Below are 16,287 nucleotides of genomic sequence, written 5' to 3'. Positions count from 1 at the left end.
ACAATTTAAACATTAGGATCTGCTTATGGACTTCTATAACAGGCATTTTCAAGTTCATGCCCAAATTAAATTCCCCAATTCGGTTCCAACTGTTACATGAGCATGAACAAGACTGAGAAATCTGTGTTTAAGGCTGCTGCAGAGCACATATGATTTAGAAGTGAAATTGACTGTTGGTACAGAGCTGTATTTAATCGTTGTACCCACTTCAATTCAATTGCTAATGGCTTTGATCGAAAACATTTAAATTCATTACAGTGGAAGTGTTTGTGAGATTTATTAGCGGAAAACAAACCACAGTAATAACCAATGTAATTTTGTGATACTGGTTACACAGTAAATTTCTACAGTGAATGGGAACCTGTTGGTAGAATTTACTTTAAGCAAAAGCATTGTTTTTTTTTTTTTTTTTTAACAGAAGCAAAACCAGTTCAAAGAAATACATCTTTTGTTATGATGGCTGTGTTGTATTTTGTGGTGTTGTGCAGTACAGAAGATGTACTGCACATTGGGTTAAAATTGCTTTCTTGTGATCCTCCAAAATTCCTAAATCATAAGTCAGGTATAAGTGCGCACAATACGTTATTATACCTCATATTTAGCTCAAAGAAAAGCAAGATACACATGTCTTTTGTTAAGCATTTAAATTGCATTCCAGAACAATCATCTTGAAAAATAGGTTGTGTCTGTCTCTGGACTTCTGTCAGCTGATTGAATTGTTTATCAGAGAGGAGAACATCAAAGGAGAAGTGGAATATTTCTGTGAACCAGCTGCTTTAGTTGGTAGAGAGGGTGAAAATTACATAAAAATGAAACATGTTTAGTGATAGAGCAATGCAGCTTTTTTTTTATTTTCATTGCCTAAATAAAAAAAAATTTTGAACAGGTTTGTCTTTCGAACACATATAAAGATGACCTGATCATCCAGTAATCTAAGTTTGGGCATTCCAGATAACAATGAAGGGATGTTTGGAAAAAGTGGTTTGGATTCCACTTACTAAATCCATCAACTGATTTCAATTCCCTCCCTCACCTATTAACAATATATACCAGACAGCAGACTGCATTAAGGTACATTGAACCCCACCCCGCACAGTGCATTTGTAAAGTAAGCAACACTGTTGATAAAGTTTAAGCATCTTATGCAGGCTCCATAGCATGCAGACAAAAATGAGCAAAAAACATTGGTGTCAGGCTGCAAGGCAAACTAATTAAATAATTGGTCTGCCAAGGTTTTACACTGTCTGAATTAAATAATGCTGCTCAGTTTATCTTTAATTGCTCATTTCATTATTCTCATAGTTCCTAATTACTAAGGACAAATAATTAAAGACGTGTCATTCTCTGTTGCCTGAAGTGAAGGTGGAGCCAGTGAAGTACTACAAAGCCAGCTAAAAAAAACAAAACCCTGCAATATATTTAGTTTCATGTTGCTCTGTTCAAGGCTTTTAATTTAATACAGGACTGATTTGTGCAGTTGTTTTTATTGGTAGAAAAAAAATGAGCCATTAGCCATATTATGAATGTATATCAGAAAGTGGTGCCAATTTGACCTGTAAAAGCAAGGTAAGCTCTTGGTGTCTCTAATCAGGCTGAAGAACACCCCAGTGAAAGCTCTGCCTGGCAAGCTCCTCTGATCAGTACAGTGCTTCCGTGACATTTCACACTTTGAGAACTCATTATTTGGTTAATTACCGTTAGTCCATGTGCAAATCCTATATCCTTCTGTAATGGTACCTCATTAATTCACTGTTTTCAATATTTTACTGTTTTTTTTTATGTGAAGTTCTAAAGCACAATAAAGATGGAGCACTGTTTCAAATGTGTCACATGTATTGTAAAACCTTTGTATAAGGATATATACACTGGTGTAACGTATAGACTTTTTCCTGAAATTGCTGTCTCAAAAAGGGGTGGGTGGCGGGTGGTCACATTTACACCGGTGCGACTTATACACAGATTTTATTTACAATCACTCACGTTCCAAACTTGATTTACAAGTTTGGAACGTGAGTGATTGCTCTAAAGTCACTGTTTTTTTTTGCAATGTTCCCCTCATATAAATAGTAAAACAATTAATAAAAACATGTCTTGGGTTGAAAACATCGGTATACGTGTTCTTTCCTTAGAGTATCACTTTGATTATGTAGTGATTTGAAACATGTTTTATGTAAATGCAGTCACTGAGTGCAAAGGGTTAATTTGACATTTAAATGTTGTTTTCAGCTTGAAACTGGAACACGTTTGTTGGCTTGAGGCTGAGCCGGTTTTAAAGGCTAGCAGCCCAGACAACTGCCCAGGGCCCCACTAGGCTAAGTTAGATCTATCTACATAGTAAAAAAACAAAAAAAAAACATACATTTAAAACGCAAACATTCATAACAGCACTGTGTATGTCACCTTAAAGTGGTATACTATAGTTTAATTCATGACACTATTTAATTTTATGACAATTGTTAATATAACCTTTTAACAGGTAACAATAATTAACCCTTAGCAGTCCATTTATTCTGCACTTGTCAGTTATTTACACACGCGCTGTTTAAAATCTTTTTTTCCCCCAACCCTCAGAGTAAAACAGGTTTAAAAGGCACTGCATATCAAAAGGACATCAGTAGTGCATCTGCATCCCCACCCCTTGTTCGCTGTATTTTTCACATGCTTCTTCATAGTCGTGCATACTGATAAATCCTCTCCTGATCACTCGTTTTATCACCAAACACCTCAATAATGTGATCCAAGTCATTATTTTATTACTATAACATCTCAAAGCTCTGCAAATATCAGTGATATTCTTTGAGTGCTGGATGCGGAAGCAGCTGTCTTCTTTGTTTATGTCAGTGTTATCTATGTGGTGCAGAGGCTATGTGTATTGCTCACATACACCTCTTTTTTTCGGCTTCATTCGGCACCTATTGGTCTCACTTAGTCATTGAAAGTTTTTCTTGGCTTTTTCTGGAGAAAAAACGATTAGAGACCTGTGCTTGATGTCTTTTTGATGATGTCAGACCTGGTCCAATATAGGACCACAAAGGGTCAAACCAACTGATCTTTTAGTTTTCATTCTGAATTATTAAAGCGATTCCTTAAAGTCGTTTTCCAAGCAAAGTAGCAGTGGAAGTCATCCAATGTGCAGGTGGGACAAGGGAGGGGTTCACCCCTTAGCCTCTGCCCAGGGCCTCCACAGCTCTGGGTTGAGTCTCTTGTCATTTTGCATAGGTTGTTATTGCCTACATTAGCTCCTGCTGGCAATATAACCTTTTGAGTCTCAAACTCATGTAGTAGGAAACAGGTTTTAATGGGAGGACATCTGTGTCTCTTAAAGCAATTACATTTTGCATACAATTGAAATAAATGGGTCACATGCAGCTTGAAGGTGGATCTCTCGCTTGTCAATCTATTATTTGTATTAGTTTTGTTCTAGCGTTCTTTGCATAAACATATTTACACTAATATTTGAATTTGGTTTGCGGTATTAGAAATATAATGTAAATATTATACATTTAAAATGAAGCTAACATTTGTTTTAAATGAGTAAGAAAGGTAAACCCTGCTGAGATCCATTACTTCAAGGGCAGCATATTTATTATATGCATGGGCTTTTTTTTTTTTTTCTCACAATTACATAATTTTTGATTTTTTGGATTTTCATTAGGTTCCCTGTCTTGTTGCCTACAAAAGTAAAATAACATACCATTATTTCATTTTTTTAAAGTCTATATATCATGAAACTTGGATGAGTAGTACAGTACCAAACATATTCTATTTGCCTGTATTTATTCTGTCGTCTCTTTTGGTAGCACACCAGTTCATACTGCACAACACATTATTCGTCTTATTGCGTTAGAACATGTACCTAGAGAAAAAAAATAGTTATGGATTACAGCAATCATGGTGCAGCAATATTTATTTGTTATTATATTTAATGACCTTTCAGATTTTTTGTAAAATAAAATAATAATAATAATAATAATAATAATAATAATAATAATAATAATAATAATAATAAAATAATAGCGCACAAACCTGCATCTCTCTATCACCACATTCTGAATTGTTTTTTATCCTTCGAAAAAAAAGAGAATTTAAAGTTTTTCTTTCATTCTGATGGTTGCAGTCAGGTGCAAAACACTGCACCATCGTGAATGTTTGTTCTAGTTCTTAAATAGCAGCTAATTTAATTTTAAAGTAAGTTTAAAGTAATTTTTGCCGGAGATCAATGGATACTGTAAGCTTGATCAGGCTTTCTTTAGAAACTGAGGCCCCGTTGTCATGGGAATGTGGCGTTCTACTTTTCTAGCTTATTGGGGCTCTCTTCCTTCGTGCTTTGTGTGATGTCCTGTCGTTGACTCGCTGACTAGTCACACATATTATTCTATTCAGCGCATGTTCTGTTCCTATATTATGTAGCCATTGTTTTGTTATGGCCGCCCTTTGTTGGTTTAAAAGCTTAGGCACACAAAAATACTTTGTTACTGTTTTTCTTTTTGTTATTTTTGCAGCCGAACTCCTTGCATTCTGACATAATTCACCCTGCCGGCGTTCACTGGTGTGGGTGGCTGTAAACAACATGACATAACAGCAGCGCCAGGAAGGTTCCAATATGACGGCAGTCTGCATTTCCAGATGACCCAGAAAGCTGACAAAAAAATTTAAATACTGGCCAAACGCTTGACTTTTGAACAAAATTGGTGCAGCGAGACGCATTTTTTATGTACGGAGCATTTAGAGAGCCTTGTTATTTTTAGTTCCCCTTTAAATACCTCCATATTCTCAAGAGAATAATGTGATTGTGGTTGGGGGTAAGCTTGGACCGTCACCACGTTACACACCAACATTAACCCTTTGAAACCCAGAAATATTATCATTAAGATTATTTATTTTCTTTTCAAGTGGTGCCAACACAACCTAATAAAAGGACTCTGATGTTAAGTTGCTTTTTTTGTACTTGTAATATATAATATATATATATATATATATATATATATATATATATATATATATATATATATATATAAAATACAACAGCAAAACTGGGATGCTTTATGATTTTGCTGTTCTGACCAGGAAAAATGTTATTAAAGGAGCTGAGCCCCTGGATGGCACATACATTCAGCAGTGTATGGAGCACAGTCTAGAGCAGTTAAATGCTGGCACAGTAGATTTGACAGCAGAATTGGGACGACCATAACTGCAAATAGACAATGGCAAGGCAAAGTTCAAAGACCTGCTGATCCTCCAAAAACCATTAGTCAATGATAAGAGATGATGACAGCTGCAGAGGATTGTGACAACATGAAAGTCTTCAAATAATCACAATGGCCCAAACTCTGAATGCAGTAAAGCAACACTAATTATTTGGAAATAGAGGGAAGTTCCTAATAATGTCCAGAAAATACTGTTTGAGTAAACCAATGCAGATTGTGTAAATTCAACACTGCTGTTGCTATTTCACATTTCAGAACTACACAATGGTGTCATGGGTCTATGGGATGTTTTACTACTTCTACATACAAGATGAAGCGCAAAACCTGGTCATTCCTGGGACTGGATTCTGAGGGAACCCCAGCCCCAGTAAGATCATAAACACATAGTACACTGGTCCTTTTTGTACAGATCACATCTTAACATGCCTGATCACTTTTTTTTCTCCCATGATTAATGTCTTTTTTTTTAAAAAAATATGTTATCCAGCTGTGAAAAATACAAATAAAATTGTGACAAGGCTGCCAAAATTTAGCAATTCAATGTCGGGATCGTGATTGCTTGTATGCGTATGTTGAGAGTGGTGCTTATGACTGTTTGTGTGGGTATGGTGAGAGTGGTGATCATGACTGTTTGTGTGGGTATGGTGAGAGTGGTGATCATGACTGTTTGTGTGGGTATGGTGAGAGTGGTGATCATGACTGTTTGTGTGGGTATGGTGAGAGTGGTGATCATGACTGCTGTTGGGTATGGTGAGAGTGGGTATGGCGAGAGTGGTGATCATGACTGTTTGTGTGGGTATGGTGAGAGTGGTGATCATGACTGCTTGTATGGGTAAGTTGAGAAGTGGAAGTTAGGGAAGTGGTAGAGGGTAGAAATACAACTGGGATTGTGACAGCAATGCCTGGGCGAGTTTACCTGAGATTAATATAGGAATGATCTAATGGGATATTACTCAATAACTCTAGAGAGTTATTATCATTCAATAATCACTCCCTCGAATATCAGCCTAAGCTTCTAATAGTTCAATTTGAAGAGATACAGATAGGTTGGAAATATGTGTAAACAGCACAGCAACTATAGTGAAGCACACTTATTAAAAGACTTACTTTAAAGACCTGAACACACAAAGTAATAACAAACATCATAAAAAGGCAATGATGAAAAAAAAAAAGCTATTTGAAAACACCTTCAATTTCCACCTTAAACTCCCTTAAAAATCATTGCTGTGCTGTAGTTCCAAGCATACTTTTCCATGGTTATGGTTCAGCACAATGCTGCCCTCTTCTGTCTGTAACTATAGGCGTTGGAAACATATTTAGTTCAAGTAAATACATTGACGCAGAGACCATGCCTGAGGCTTCTTTTACTGAAGGTATTGAAACCGACACAATGCTGAACTGATTTAAATCTTGCCATAATTCACCCAAACATAATGAAGGGAAAAGGCTGTTGGGAAAAGAACTTTGCAAAGTTACAGAGTTGGAAACTGAGCCCAAATAACAGTGAAGAAGCAGCAGCCTCAAACAGGACAGTACATTGAAGTGAGTCTCAGAAAGCAGTTGTTAGTGCCAGCTGTCCATATACATGATTGGCTGTTTTCTGGTACAGTTATTTTTTATGATATATTTTTTAAAGAACACACACATTGTGGTTCAAGCAGAGACAGTACAGTATGTTTTCTCTTGCCCGCTGGGCTACAAATAGTTTGGTAGCAGATGCTGATCTTGGCAGTTTCATTGTTCAGAGCACCCTAGCAACGGAAAACATTGCAGCGATCATAAATTCACAATCAGAACTGATAAAGTGACTAACTGCAAGCAAGGGGACTCAAGGTTTTTTTTTTTTTATTGCCAACATCCCAATTAATATATCTTACCTGTAATCTTACACACAAGCAGAAAATCAAGATATGAGAAAACTGGTGAGAAACATCATACCTTTAATCCAGGCAGGAAAGTTAATTAATGAGTAGCACCTCAAGGAAACTTACTACTGAAAAACCTATACTTTAAATTCCCAACAACACAAATTATTAATAGTTTTTTTTTGTTTTTTTTTTTGTTTTTTTTAAACCAGCAGAACCAAAGGGTTTACATTCAGTATGCAAGAAAAGACAGGCAACCTTGGCATCCACCTTCTCATAGTATATTCTGGAAAAATATATTTTAATGCTTTCCAATCTCAATGAAACACAGAATTAGTTACTGTAATTTGTCCACGAAGGCACAGCAGCCTTTTTTTTTTATAACATTTGTACAATTATTTTATAATTACAAATATAGTGAAACCAGCAGCAGGAGCACTGAGCCGCCAGGCTCCAAGCAGAAGCTGTGATTTCTCATAGAAAACAACATAGGACTTTAAATTCATCATGCCATCAAAAATGATGCATATGTCAAGTCAGCACACTAATTGAACTGTGAAAGGTAGAAGGCTCCCAGTTCCAGTGTCTGTGTTCATGTACTTCAAAGTATTACTGCCAGCCTGTGTCTTTTTACAGCCAGCACTCACATACCCGACCCTATCAAATGTTGACTTAAACAAGTGTGATGCATACCTGATTATTTCATTCTGGCCCTATCCAATCCTTGTCCGTTTTTCAGGAAATACAAAAAAGATACAATGTCAAAAATAAATATCTGCAAGGACTGTGTTTTAAAATAAGTAGACTTCCATTTAGATGTGCTGTAGTGTTTTGTTGGTAAAGTGCAATATTTTAAACAGAAGAAGTATTTTAATTCAGAACGATATGTTTCTGAAAATCTCACTTGCCAAAAGAGACGACACGTAGACTGTAATGGAGGTGGGGGGGGGGGGGGGGCTGATGTACAATTTGGGAATAGACCTGATTGTGGACTGGGGAAGGGGATGAGTACTCTGTAAACAATGTGTTTGTAAATTATGTTATTCTTGTTCATATCTGTTAGCGTTCTCTGTGTGTTTTGGTGCTTGTGTGACTGACAGGTGAGAGACTGCCTCTGTGTGACTGCATAACTGAGGGGGGTGGGAGCAGGGCCAGTCAGGGACAGTGAGTGTTGGACCAGTGAGTAAAGAATAGGGGAGGGACTTGGGGTTTTGTTTGGAGATGACAGGTCTGAAAGAGAGAAGCAGGACCTGATGACAGGAGAATTGAGAGTTGAGAAAGGAGAGGAATGAAAGCCATTGTTCACTAAAAGCTGTATAAAAAATAAAAAAAATACAGTGGTTTCCTAATGCTTTGAACCGCAACTGTTGTCTGTCTCACTATATCCTGCAAACCCAGAGCTACAATATTTTTAAATCCGGTACGTATTGTAGCAGTATTTAAAATTCCCCATTAATGACCCAGCAGCAAAATTAAATCAAAATGTTACCCATGCACAGAACTGCTTAAAACATAAGAGGCAATGCAATTTAGCAAAAGATAAAAAACCAAAACACCAGTTTCCAGAATTAACAGTATCCAAAGTCAGTATTCAAAATTGTATCCAAAGTCAGTATTCAAAATTGCAAATGAAAAAGCACAAAAACAACTAAAGCAAAACATGTTTAATGATCAACTTTTTTCATTACAGTAGCTTGTCTTGTTTGCTTTGAAGAAGGCTAAGTACATTGTAACATTGAAGAGATGGGCTTTGTATCAGAAAACTGGTGATAGAGTTGGAAATTGCGTATGACGGGGAAGTGCATTCATTTGTATATATATATATATATATATATATATATATATATATATATATATATATATATATATATATATATATATATATATATATATACGGACATGTATATATACGTTTATTTTGGGCTGTCACTCACGGCCGTTCGTTTGCCCCCAATATGCAATAATACAGAAATTGAATTTTAGAAGCGCTGACATGCTATTTTTTAATATTTACACAAAAAAACAAAGCAAAACAAACACCTAGCTCCCATTCGGAGCACTAACTGAACACAGGATCTTCCCTGACTAACACGGGACAGCTAAGCCAACCACAGCAGACAGTTTTACAAAATACCTTTTTATGGTTGCACCCTCAGCAGCCTTGAGCAGACTGACTGCTTGCTTTTTAAACCCTGCATCTGGTTCTAACTTACAATCACGGCCAGGTGCAGGCGATAATTACACAATTAAGTTCAACAAACATGCATTTGCACATGTTTTTTTTTTTGTTTTGTTTTTTTTTAGCAGGGAAGAATCTGACCCTCTCCCTGCTATCTTTACACACACATATACATATACACACAGGTATTAATTTTATTCTTTATACAAGGGTGGTAAAATGCAACTGATGTGTAGTATCTGGGTAACGGATATCCGAGTGCTGACTGTAGTTATTTGTACATCAAGCTAGATACCAAGGCTTTATATTCAAGTAAAAGTCAAAAGTCAAACAGAGACTTTTAATGATTATTTCCTGCAATCTTGCTAGAAATATGGTAAGCATTTTTGTACTGTGAGGTAATCATACAACTTAGTGGTACATTGTGCATTTGATCCTAAGTACTGCAGCGTTTTTAAACAGAAACACATTCAAACAAATAATACAAAGTACAATGATAAAAAATAAAAAAATGTGTAAAACAAAAAAGTGTGCAGTAGCTCAAAGGAGACACAAACAGGAACATTTTGTATATGAAGTTCTATTTAAAATAATAAACACATGCATACAATATGGCTAAGCGTGCCAAACCTCTGCTTTTGTACCATTTAAGAAGCCTTTTGAAAGGTTTGTGTTTCTACTTATTTTCTTAGCAAATGTATACAGTATAAATTACTAAACTTGTTTTCTGAAAGCTGGGTTTTTGGCCAGTGTAGTGACTTCATTTGCATAATTCTTATTCTACTATTGATGGTTGGAAACATGTGAAACTACATCCATTATTTCCTAGGTAAATTTCTGAGCATGCACCATTTATTTGATGTTTGTTATGATAAGGATGTATACTGAATTATCACAGGAACTTTTTTTGCACATCAAATCTCTTTGTGCGTCCTTCATGCTGGGAATCTACAGTACGTCCTAGTGGGAGACGAGAACCCCTTCTGCATTCTCCATTTAACTTCACTATTAAATCACAATTATCAAAATCATATTTTCTGCTATTCTATATTTCAAATTTTATGGTTAAAAAAAAATGCTTTCACACTGAAAAAAGCACAGAACTCTTATACGGCTCTTTATTTTTTCATCACATACACATTTAAAATTACAAAGGACAAATAAAAGATCACCCCCTCTAATAAAAACGTACCGGATGTGCAATCCAGTATGCCATGCTTGGGCACACCTAGAATAAAATTCCACTTTAAACAGTGCAATCTTCACATTAAGAACAGAGCTATGCTGAGCCATATTTTTTAATAAATGACACTTTTGTTCTGTTAAAATTCTTCATACTAAAGGGAGATGGTTAGCTACTATGTTTGTTCAAGATCCACTGCGGTACAGGTTACATTGCCAACATGGGCATCATTAGGTGCCACTTTATGCACATGGAGGTGCGGGAAATGATAATTCTACATACTTTATCACTTAAAGGAGAGAGTGCAAAACAGAGTTGTACATTCATTTACCATTTGCATCCAAACAGAGGTTTCACCCTCAAAATCACCTAACAAAGGCTCCAACTTCAAGGCTGAAAGGGGCTTTGTTTTTCTTTTTCTGATTTTTCATTTTCCATTTTGTTTTCAGGGATAAAGAAAGATAACAAATGCATATATTACAAGGTTTACAGGAGCATCGTTATGCACTGAACGAGAAGCGACATGACTGCTGACAAGCTTGTTTAAATAGAGCTGGACTTCTTTCAGTAAAAAATACCAAGTGAAAAAGGGCAATGTACACAAACATTAAGCTGCTACTATACTAATTCAGGATCTTGAGTTACAATGTTTTTCATTTACTACAGAAGAAAAAAACCCTGGCTCTCTCTCCAAAGTGTCTCTACAAAAGGTTTTAATCAACGGATTTCCATGCCATGCCGCTCAGAAAATGTGTTTGCTGGTTGGCATCTTCAACATTGCAACAAATGAGGTATCCTTGCTTAAATTTGAAGAGGGAATAAGTCTATATTTGTTCTCAATGTCCACAACATACTGTAATCCTTACATTTTGGTCAGGTTTAAAAAAAAAAAAAAAAAAAAAAAAAAAAAGGAATCTTTTAAATTCACTTGATTTGACCTCCAGCGCAAACATGTTAAGGAAATGAGAATGCTCAATCCCCTACAGCAACCAATCTGCTCGCATAAATATTTCTACAGGATTTCATAGTAATTCTATTTTATTTGATTTGATTTTACTTATTTGATTTCTTCATCAGTCTGAAGGCTGGAAGTGGTCCAATAGCGCAAGAAGCAGCCTGTTTCAGATCCTATCGAGCCACATTGTTGCCTGAAAGAGTTGTGTTTGCCAGGTGCAACACAGGCAGGGGGTGAGCTTCTGTGTTGAAGACCCAGCTGTCCAGAGGTAAAAAGTCATCACTGGAGAACAGCAGATACAGATACCTGAAATCAGAATGCAAGAGAAGGAGTAATGAATGAGTTCCAACACACAGAGGCAACCCGCAGCAGAAGTTACCTTTACAGCTTATTGTAGTTAACCTGCAAAAATGGTTCATAGTCCCTGCTAGCACTGCAAGCACAGAACTGCAACTTAACACTGCACTACAAGTACTCTCTGTTATTGCTTTCCCATTAACTTTTTTAATTTGTCTAATCATGAACTTTCTTCCTCCTTGATCACTCAAGACCTCTGGAGACAAACTGGCCCAGCCAGATTGTATGTGATGGACTCTTTGAATAATTACTATTAAAAGCCTATAGGTTCCAATTATGCCTAAGATTTTAGCGACTAGATAAGCCTGTCAGACTCATTTAAATGACTAAAAAGGTATTAAATCAACAAATAGGTTCTGAAATCCAATTAATGTTTGTTTCAGAGTAACAGATACCCCCTTCTTATCTAAAATCTACTGTATTTCCACCCAGTCATTTCAGACATACTTTATTACTACAGTATTTAGCCTCACTCCTAGAAACATTAAGGACAGATTAGGTGAGGGGTCTCCAACCCTGGTCCTGGACAGCCCTAATCCTTCAGGTTCTCTAGATGTCTTTACATCATCAATGGATAAAAGATCTGGAACACCTGTTAATCTTGACTAATTAAACCAATAATTGGTGCAATTAAGGAACTGAGAGTTCGGCTGAAATGAAAACCAGAAAACTCTGTAGCTCTCCAGGACCAGGGTTGGAGAATAAATAATAATAATAATAATAATAATAATAATAATAATAATAATAATAATAATAATAATAAACTATCAGCTTGCATAGAAATGATTTTAATTCATTGCACAGTCCAGATATTTTTTCTAACCAGGTCCTAAATTTGTGAATTGAACAGGCTAAGGATCAATCAACTAATTTAGGGTTGGAACAAAGTTCTGCACTGAAACGGACCTGGAGAGCCAGAGTTGAGAGCTGCTACTTTAAAGTAACATTTTTGTTTTGAGCAGACTTGGATTATTCATTGAAACCTCTTAAAACATGTTAATTATGTGCTTTGCCACTTAATGGAATAATGAACAGATTTATTAAGGTATTTTCTTAGTTCTTTAAAACTCAACACTGGAAAAAGGGCCTTAAATATGATAGATAGCTAAAATAATGGATTCAGCTCTGAAGGCAACTTAGGTCTTGCTAAGAAACACATTTCAAAATAATTAATTTCCACCTAAGGTAGTTCTTATAATTAACCAGCAGGGGGCACTACTGCTCTAACATTCCAATTTTATTCTACACTATTTAATCTAAAGCCAATATGTCTCTCATTATTAATGTTACTTTTGAAGAGATTTAGGATTGGTAAATAAATCAATAAAACTTAACCTTTATATTTTAGAATATATGATCTAGTGGCATATTCCAGTTAGCAGAAGGGAACTATGTTAGAATCATATTGGCTGTTGTGGTCCTCAATTAGCAGGTGGGCGGGAGTTGACCGAGTGTCCGTCAGCATAAAAACATCCGATGGAGATGGCTCAGGACGACTGCAACGCCATGCTACAGAGGGGAAGTGCGTGTATTCAGGAGGAGAGGGTCTGCTCTGCAGGAACGACAGCTACAAAACCCTGAAACTGCAAGTGGTGCTTGTGAAGGCAATGCCCAGCCAAGGCCGTATGAAGCAGCAGGAGTCGTCATATGTCATCTCGTTTATAAGGCTAGCGCTCGCCCTGTTTGGCATCTTTTTATTTGTAGTTTTTGTGGTTTTATTTTGCCTTTTGTACAACTTGCTGTATGTGTCCTCTGTGCGTTACCATCGTTGGTAACGTCACATGACCCCTTTGTTTACTTTCTTTTTGTGAATAAATCCTGCGCGCCGGTGCTGGCGTTTCCACTCCACCTCCACTGTCTCTCTGTATTGCTTAATCAGAGGTTACCCACACATGGGACACAAGCACCATATCGCACATGCAAATTGTAACAGATTTGCATTTCACAAAATGTTCTCTGGAACAGAACAAAACTCAGCAAAACACTTTCTGAGAACACAGTAAATGTCAAGATCTGTGTTTTCCATTATCTTCTACAGTGTACACTATCAATAGGGTTATTTTTGCACTCGCATATGCAATTAATGACCCTCTAGCTTTGTCTAGCAGGCATTCTGTTTTCATTTGGTTGCATTTCTTTTATTGACCACAACCACATCTGTGGATCTTTGAACTGAAGGGGATTTTGAAATACACTGAAATACTGTTCATATAAAAACACATTCCAATAGACTTAACATTTTCATATAATACCTACTTATGTACTCAAATGCTGATTGCTCTAGTTACATTATTTATAACATGATGCAATGGAAATAGCTAACTGAAGTGTATTTCTCCTCAGCTGGCAGTGCTGCAGTGTTTAAGTGAACAGTTTCTAAAACTTACTAAACCAATATAAAAAAAAAAACATCAATCTCTTCCTGAGAGTACAAATACAAGACACCTCCGTTAAACTCCAGTGACAGTGTACACTACAGAAGAGCAAGTGGTGTAGAAAGGCGATTTTCAGCTTTCTCGAGGAAACAAGAAAACAGAAAACAGGGATTGTGGCCTTTTGAAATATCGTTTCAGGTTGTTGGTTTTTTTTTTTTACTTCAGGGTTTAAATAGAGGATTCTCACAGTGTTCCTTTCTTATTCTCAACTGGAATGTGGCACTAGGCCGTACATGGCAAAATACTGTGTTAATGGTAAGTTTTATTTATGTATTTATTTACCTAGCTTCAATCTCTTTTATAAGATTATATACTGTTTTATTATATGAGTTGCATTTTGAAACCATTGGAAGTGGTGCCCTAATTTGCAATTAGTCAGCCATACTGAAATGAACTACGGCAGATTGAAGCTGACAGATCTGTTGTGCCAAAGTTAGTGTGAAGTATGCTAATTATGTCTGATTGCTTATCAAACAGCCTTATCAGTAACAAAGGGAGGATACAAGGAAACAAACAAAATCAGGTTGGGGAATTCTACCAAAACTTCCTTCAACTTATCCTCTTTGGCCAAGATGACCTTTCATGGGGTACTGCACAGGAAGTGTTACATTTCAGACCAGTCAGCACTTCTGTAAGTCTTGAGGGAAGCATCTTGCATCAACAACATTAAAATGTGAGTAATAATCTCAATATGGACTGAGTAGGCAAGTGCAAGTCATTTTCTATTAAATTTGGATACAGTGACGTTTTTAAGAGACTGATCTGATCTACCTCAGGAATGGAAATATGACTCCTACTGCATAGCAGTTTTACCCAGTCCAGGTTCTACTATGGACTTGATTAGCCACAGTGTATAGGTAACCAGCTCAGGTGTGTCTTATTAAACTCATAGTAAAACCAGGAATGGATCAAACTATTATAAAATGGGATTCTTATTTCCATCCCTGTATCTGGTTACCATCTGTGAACAAAGATAAATAAAAGGACTACAAGCGAAAGACTTACTTCAGTGTTTCTGCCAGGAAGAAGCTTTGCTGCACGTCGTCAAAAGTTGGGGATGAAGAATACACATCCTTCACACCGGAGAACCCGCCACTGACCCTGCAGTACTTTTCAATGGCCTAAAACAGAAAGGCACATCAGAATGGTCAATAGACTGTGTGTGACTTGCAGTTGTTGGTATTTAAAGAGAATTCATTGAACGGGAATTTGAACCAATGTGTAACCAGTTTAATTATAATAATCACATCCTCATCTTTTAGCTGATGACTCATGGGTAATCATTACTGTTTCACCAAAAATATGAAGTGACTACATATTCTGATCATCAGTAGCCTCCACTTTTGACAGCAGCATCTTTAGAAAGACAATTGCTAACATTATAATAACTGAGTACTTATACTATAACAAGCTAATCCTACACCTGACTGCTTAAAAGACCAATGTGTACCCATCTGCAGTATACCAGTTAAGGTTGATTTAAATTTAAAAGCCCCAATGAAATCGGATAGTTACACATGCCATAAGAAAATTTAGCAGGCCAGCAAAACATATCATTTAAGAAAAACGCATAAAGAGGGACAACAGACTCATTGCATCCTCAAAAACCAATTCACAATAGAGGCTGATTATTTCAGCACATTTTAAAGATCTTAAACTAATGTTCTGCATGTCTAGACCTAAAGAAAATCTGATTTAGTTTCTGCAACAGCACATTGACAGGTATTGAAATCTCAAGAACGAACGAATCTAGGCACTCAATTGTAACGTTTTGTCAAGGTGAGATAAAAAAAAAAAAGGTACTACCCACCTACCTGAAAATAAATGCTAAACAGCTGGTCCCCTGAAACAGAAATGTTATACCCAAGCTGTTGTAAGTGTAGGACTCTTCTGGTGTCCCATGATAGTGTGGGGAGAACCTGCACTTCAGTGTGCATGCTGTGTAGGGAAGACTGAGTATCTGCCCTTGGCACTTTGGAATTAAAAAAACAGGATCTATAACATCTAGGTGTATAGAAACTATAGATAAAGTGTAGGGTAATGCTACACTATGGTATATGTCTTATAAAGGGTAGACTGAGTGGTTGCCCTTAGCACTCTGGTCCC

General features: G+C 36.5%; 1 protein-coding gene across 2 annotated transcripts in view; it reads right to left on the bottom strand.

The window, feature by feature from the left end:
• Positions 1 to 9,577: 9,577 nt before the first annotated feature.
• LOC121327889 (mannosyl-oligosaccharide 1,2-alpha-mannosidase IB-like) overlaps positions 9,578 to 16,287 on the bottom strand; it is a 109,624-nt gene continuing 102,914 nt past the window's right edge. For both annotated transcript variants that reach the window (XM_041272198.1, XM_041272199.1), the window contains exons 13-14: positions 15,187 to 15,302; positions 9,578 to 11,695 (exon numbers count right to left, since the gene is read on the bottom strand). In XM_041272198.1, coding sequence (XP_041128132.1) covers positions 11,563 to 11,695; positions 15,187 to 15,302 — 249 coding nt within the window. In that variant the 3' untranslated portion in view covers positions 9,578 to 11,562. The remainder of the gene's footprint in view (positions 11,696 to 15,186; positions 15,303 to 16,287) is intronic.

This window comes from Polyodon spathula, chromosome 15 (assembly GCF_017654505.1).
Source record: "Polyodon spathula isolate WHYD16114869_AA chromosome 15, ASM1765450v1, whole genome shotgun sequence".
In the NCBI taxonomy this organism is placed as follows: domain Eukaryota; kingdom Metazoa; phylum Chordata; class Actinopteri; order Acipenseriformes; family Polyodontidae; genus Polyodon; species Polyodon spathula.
Note: the sequence above shows the minus strand (reverse complement) of the source record. Positions and strands in the feature narration are given on the sequence as shown.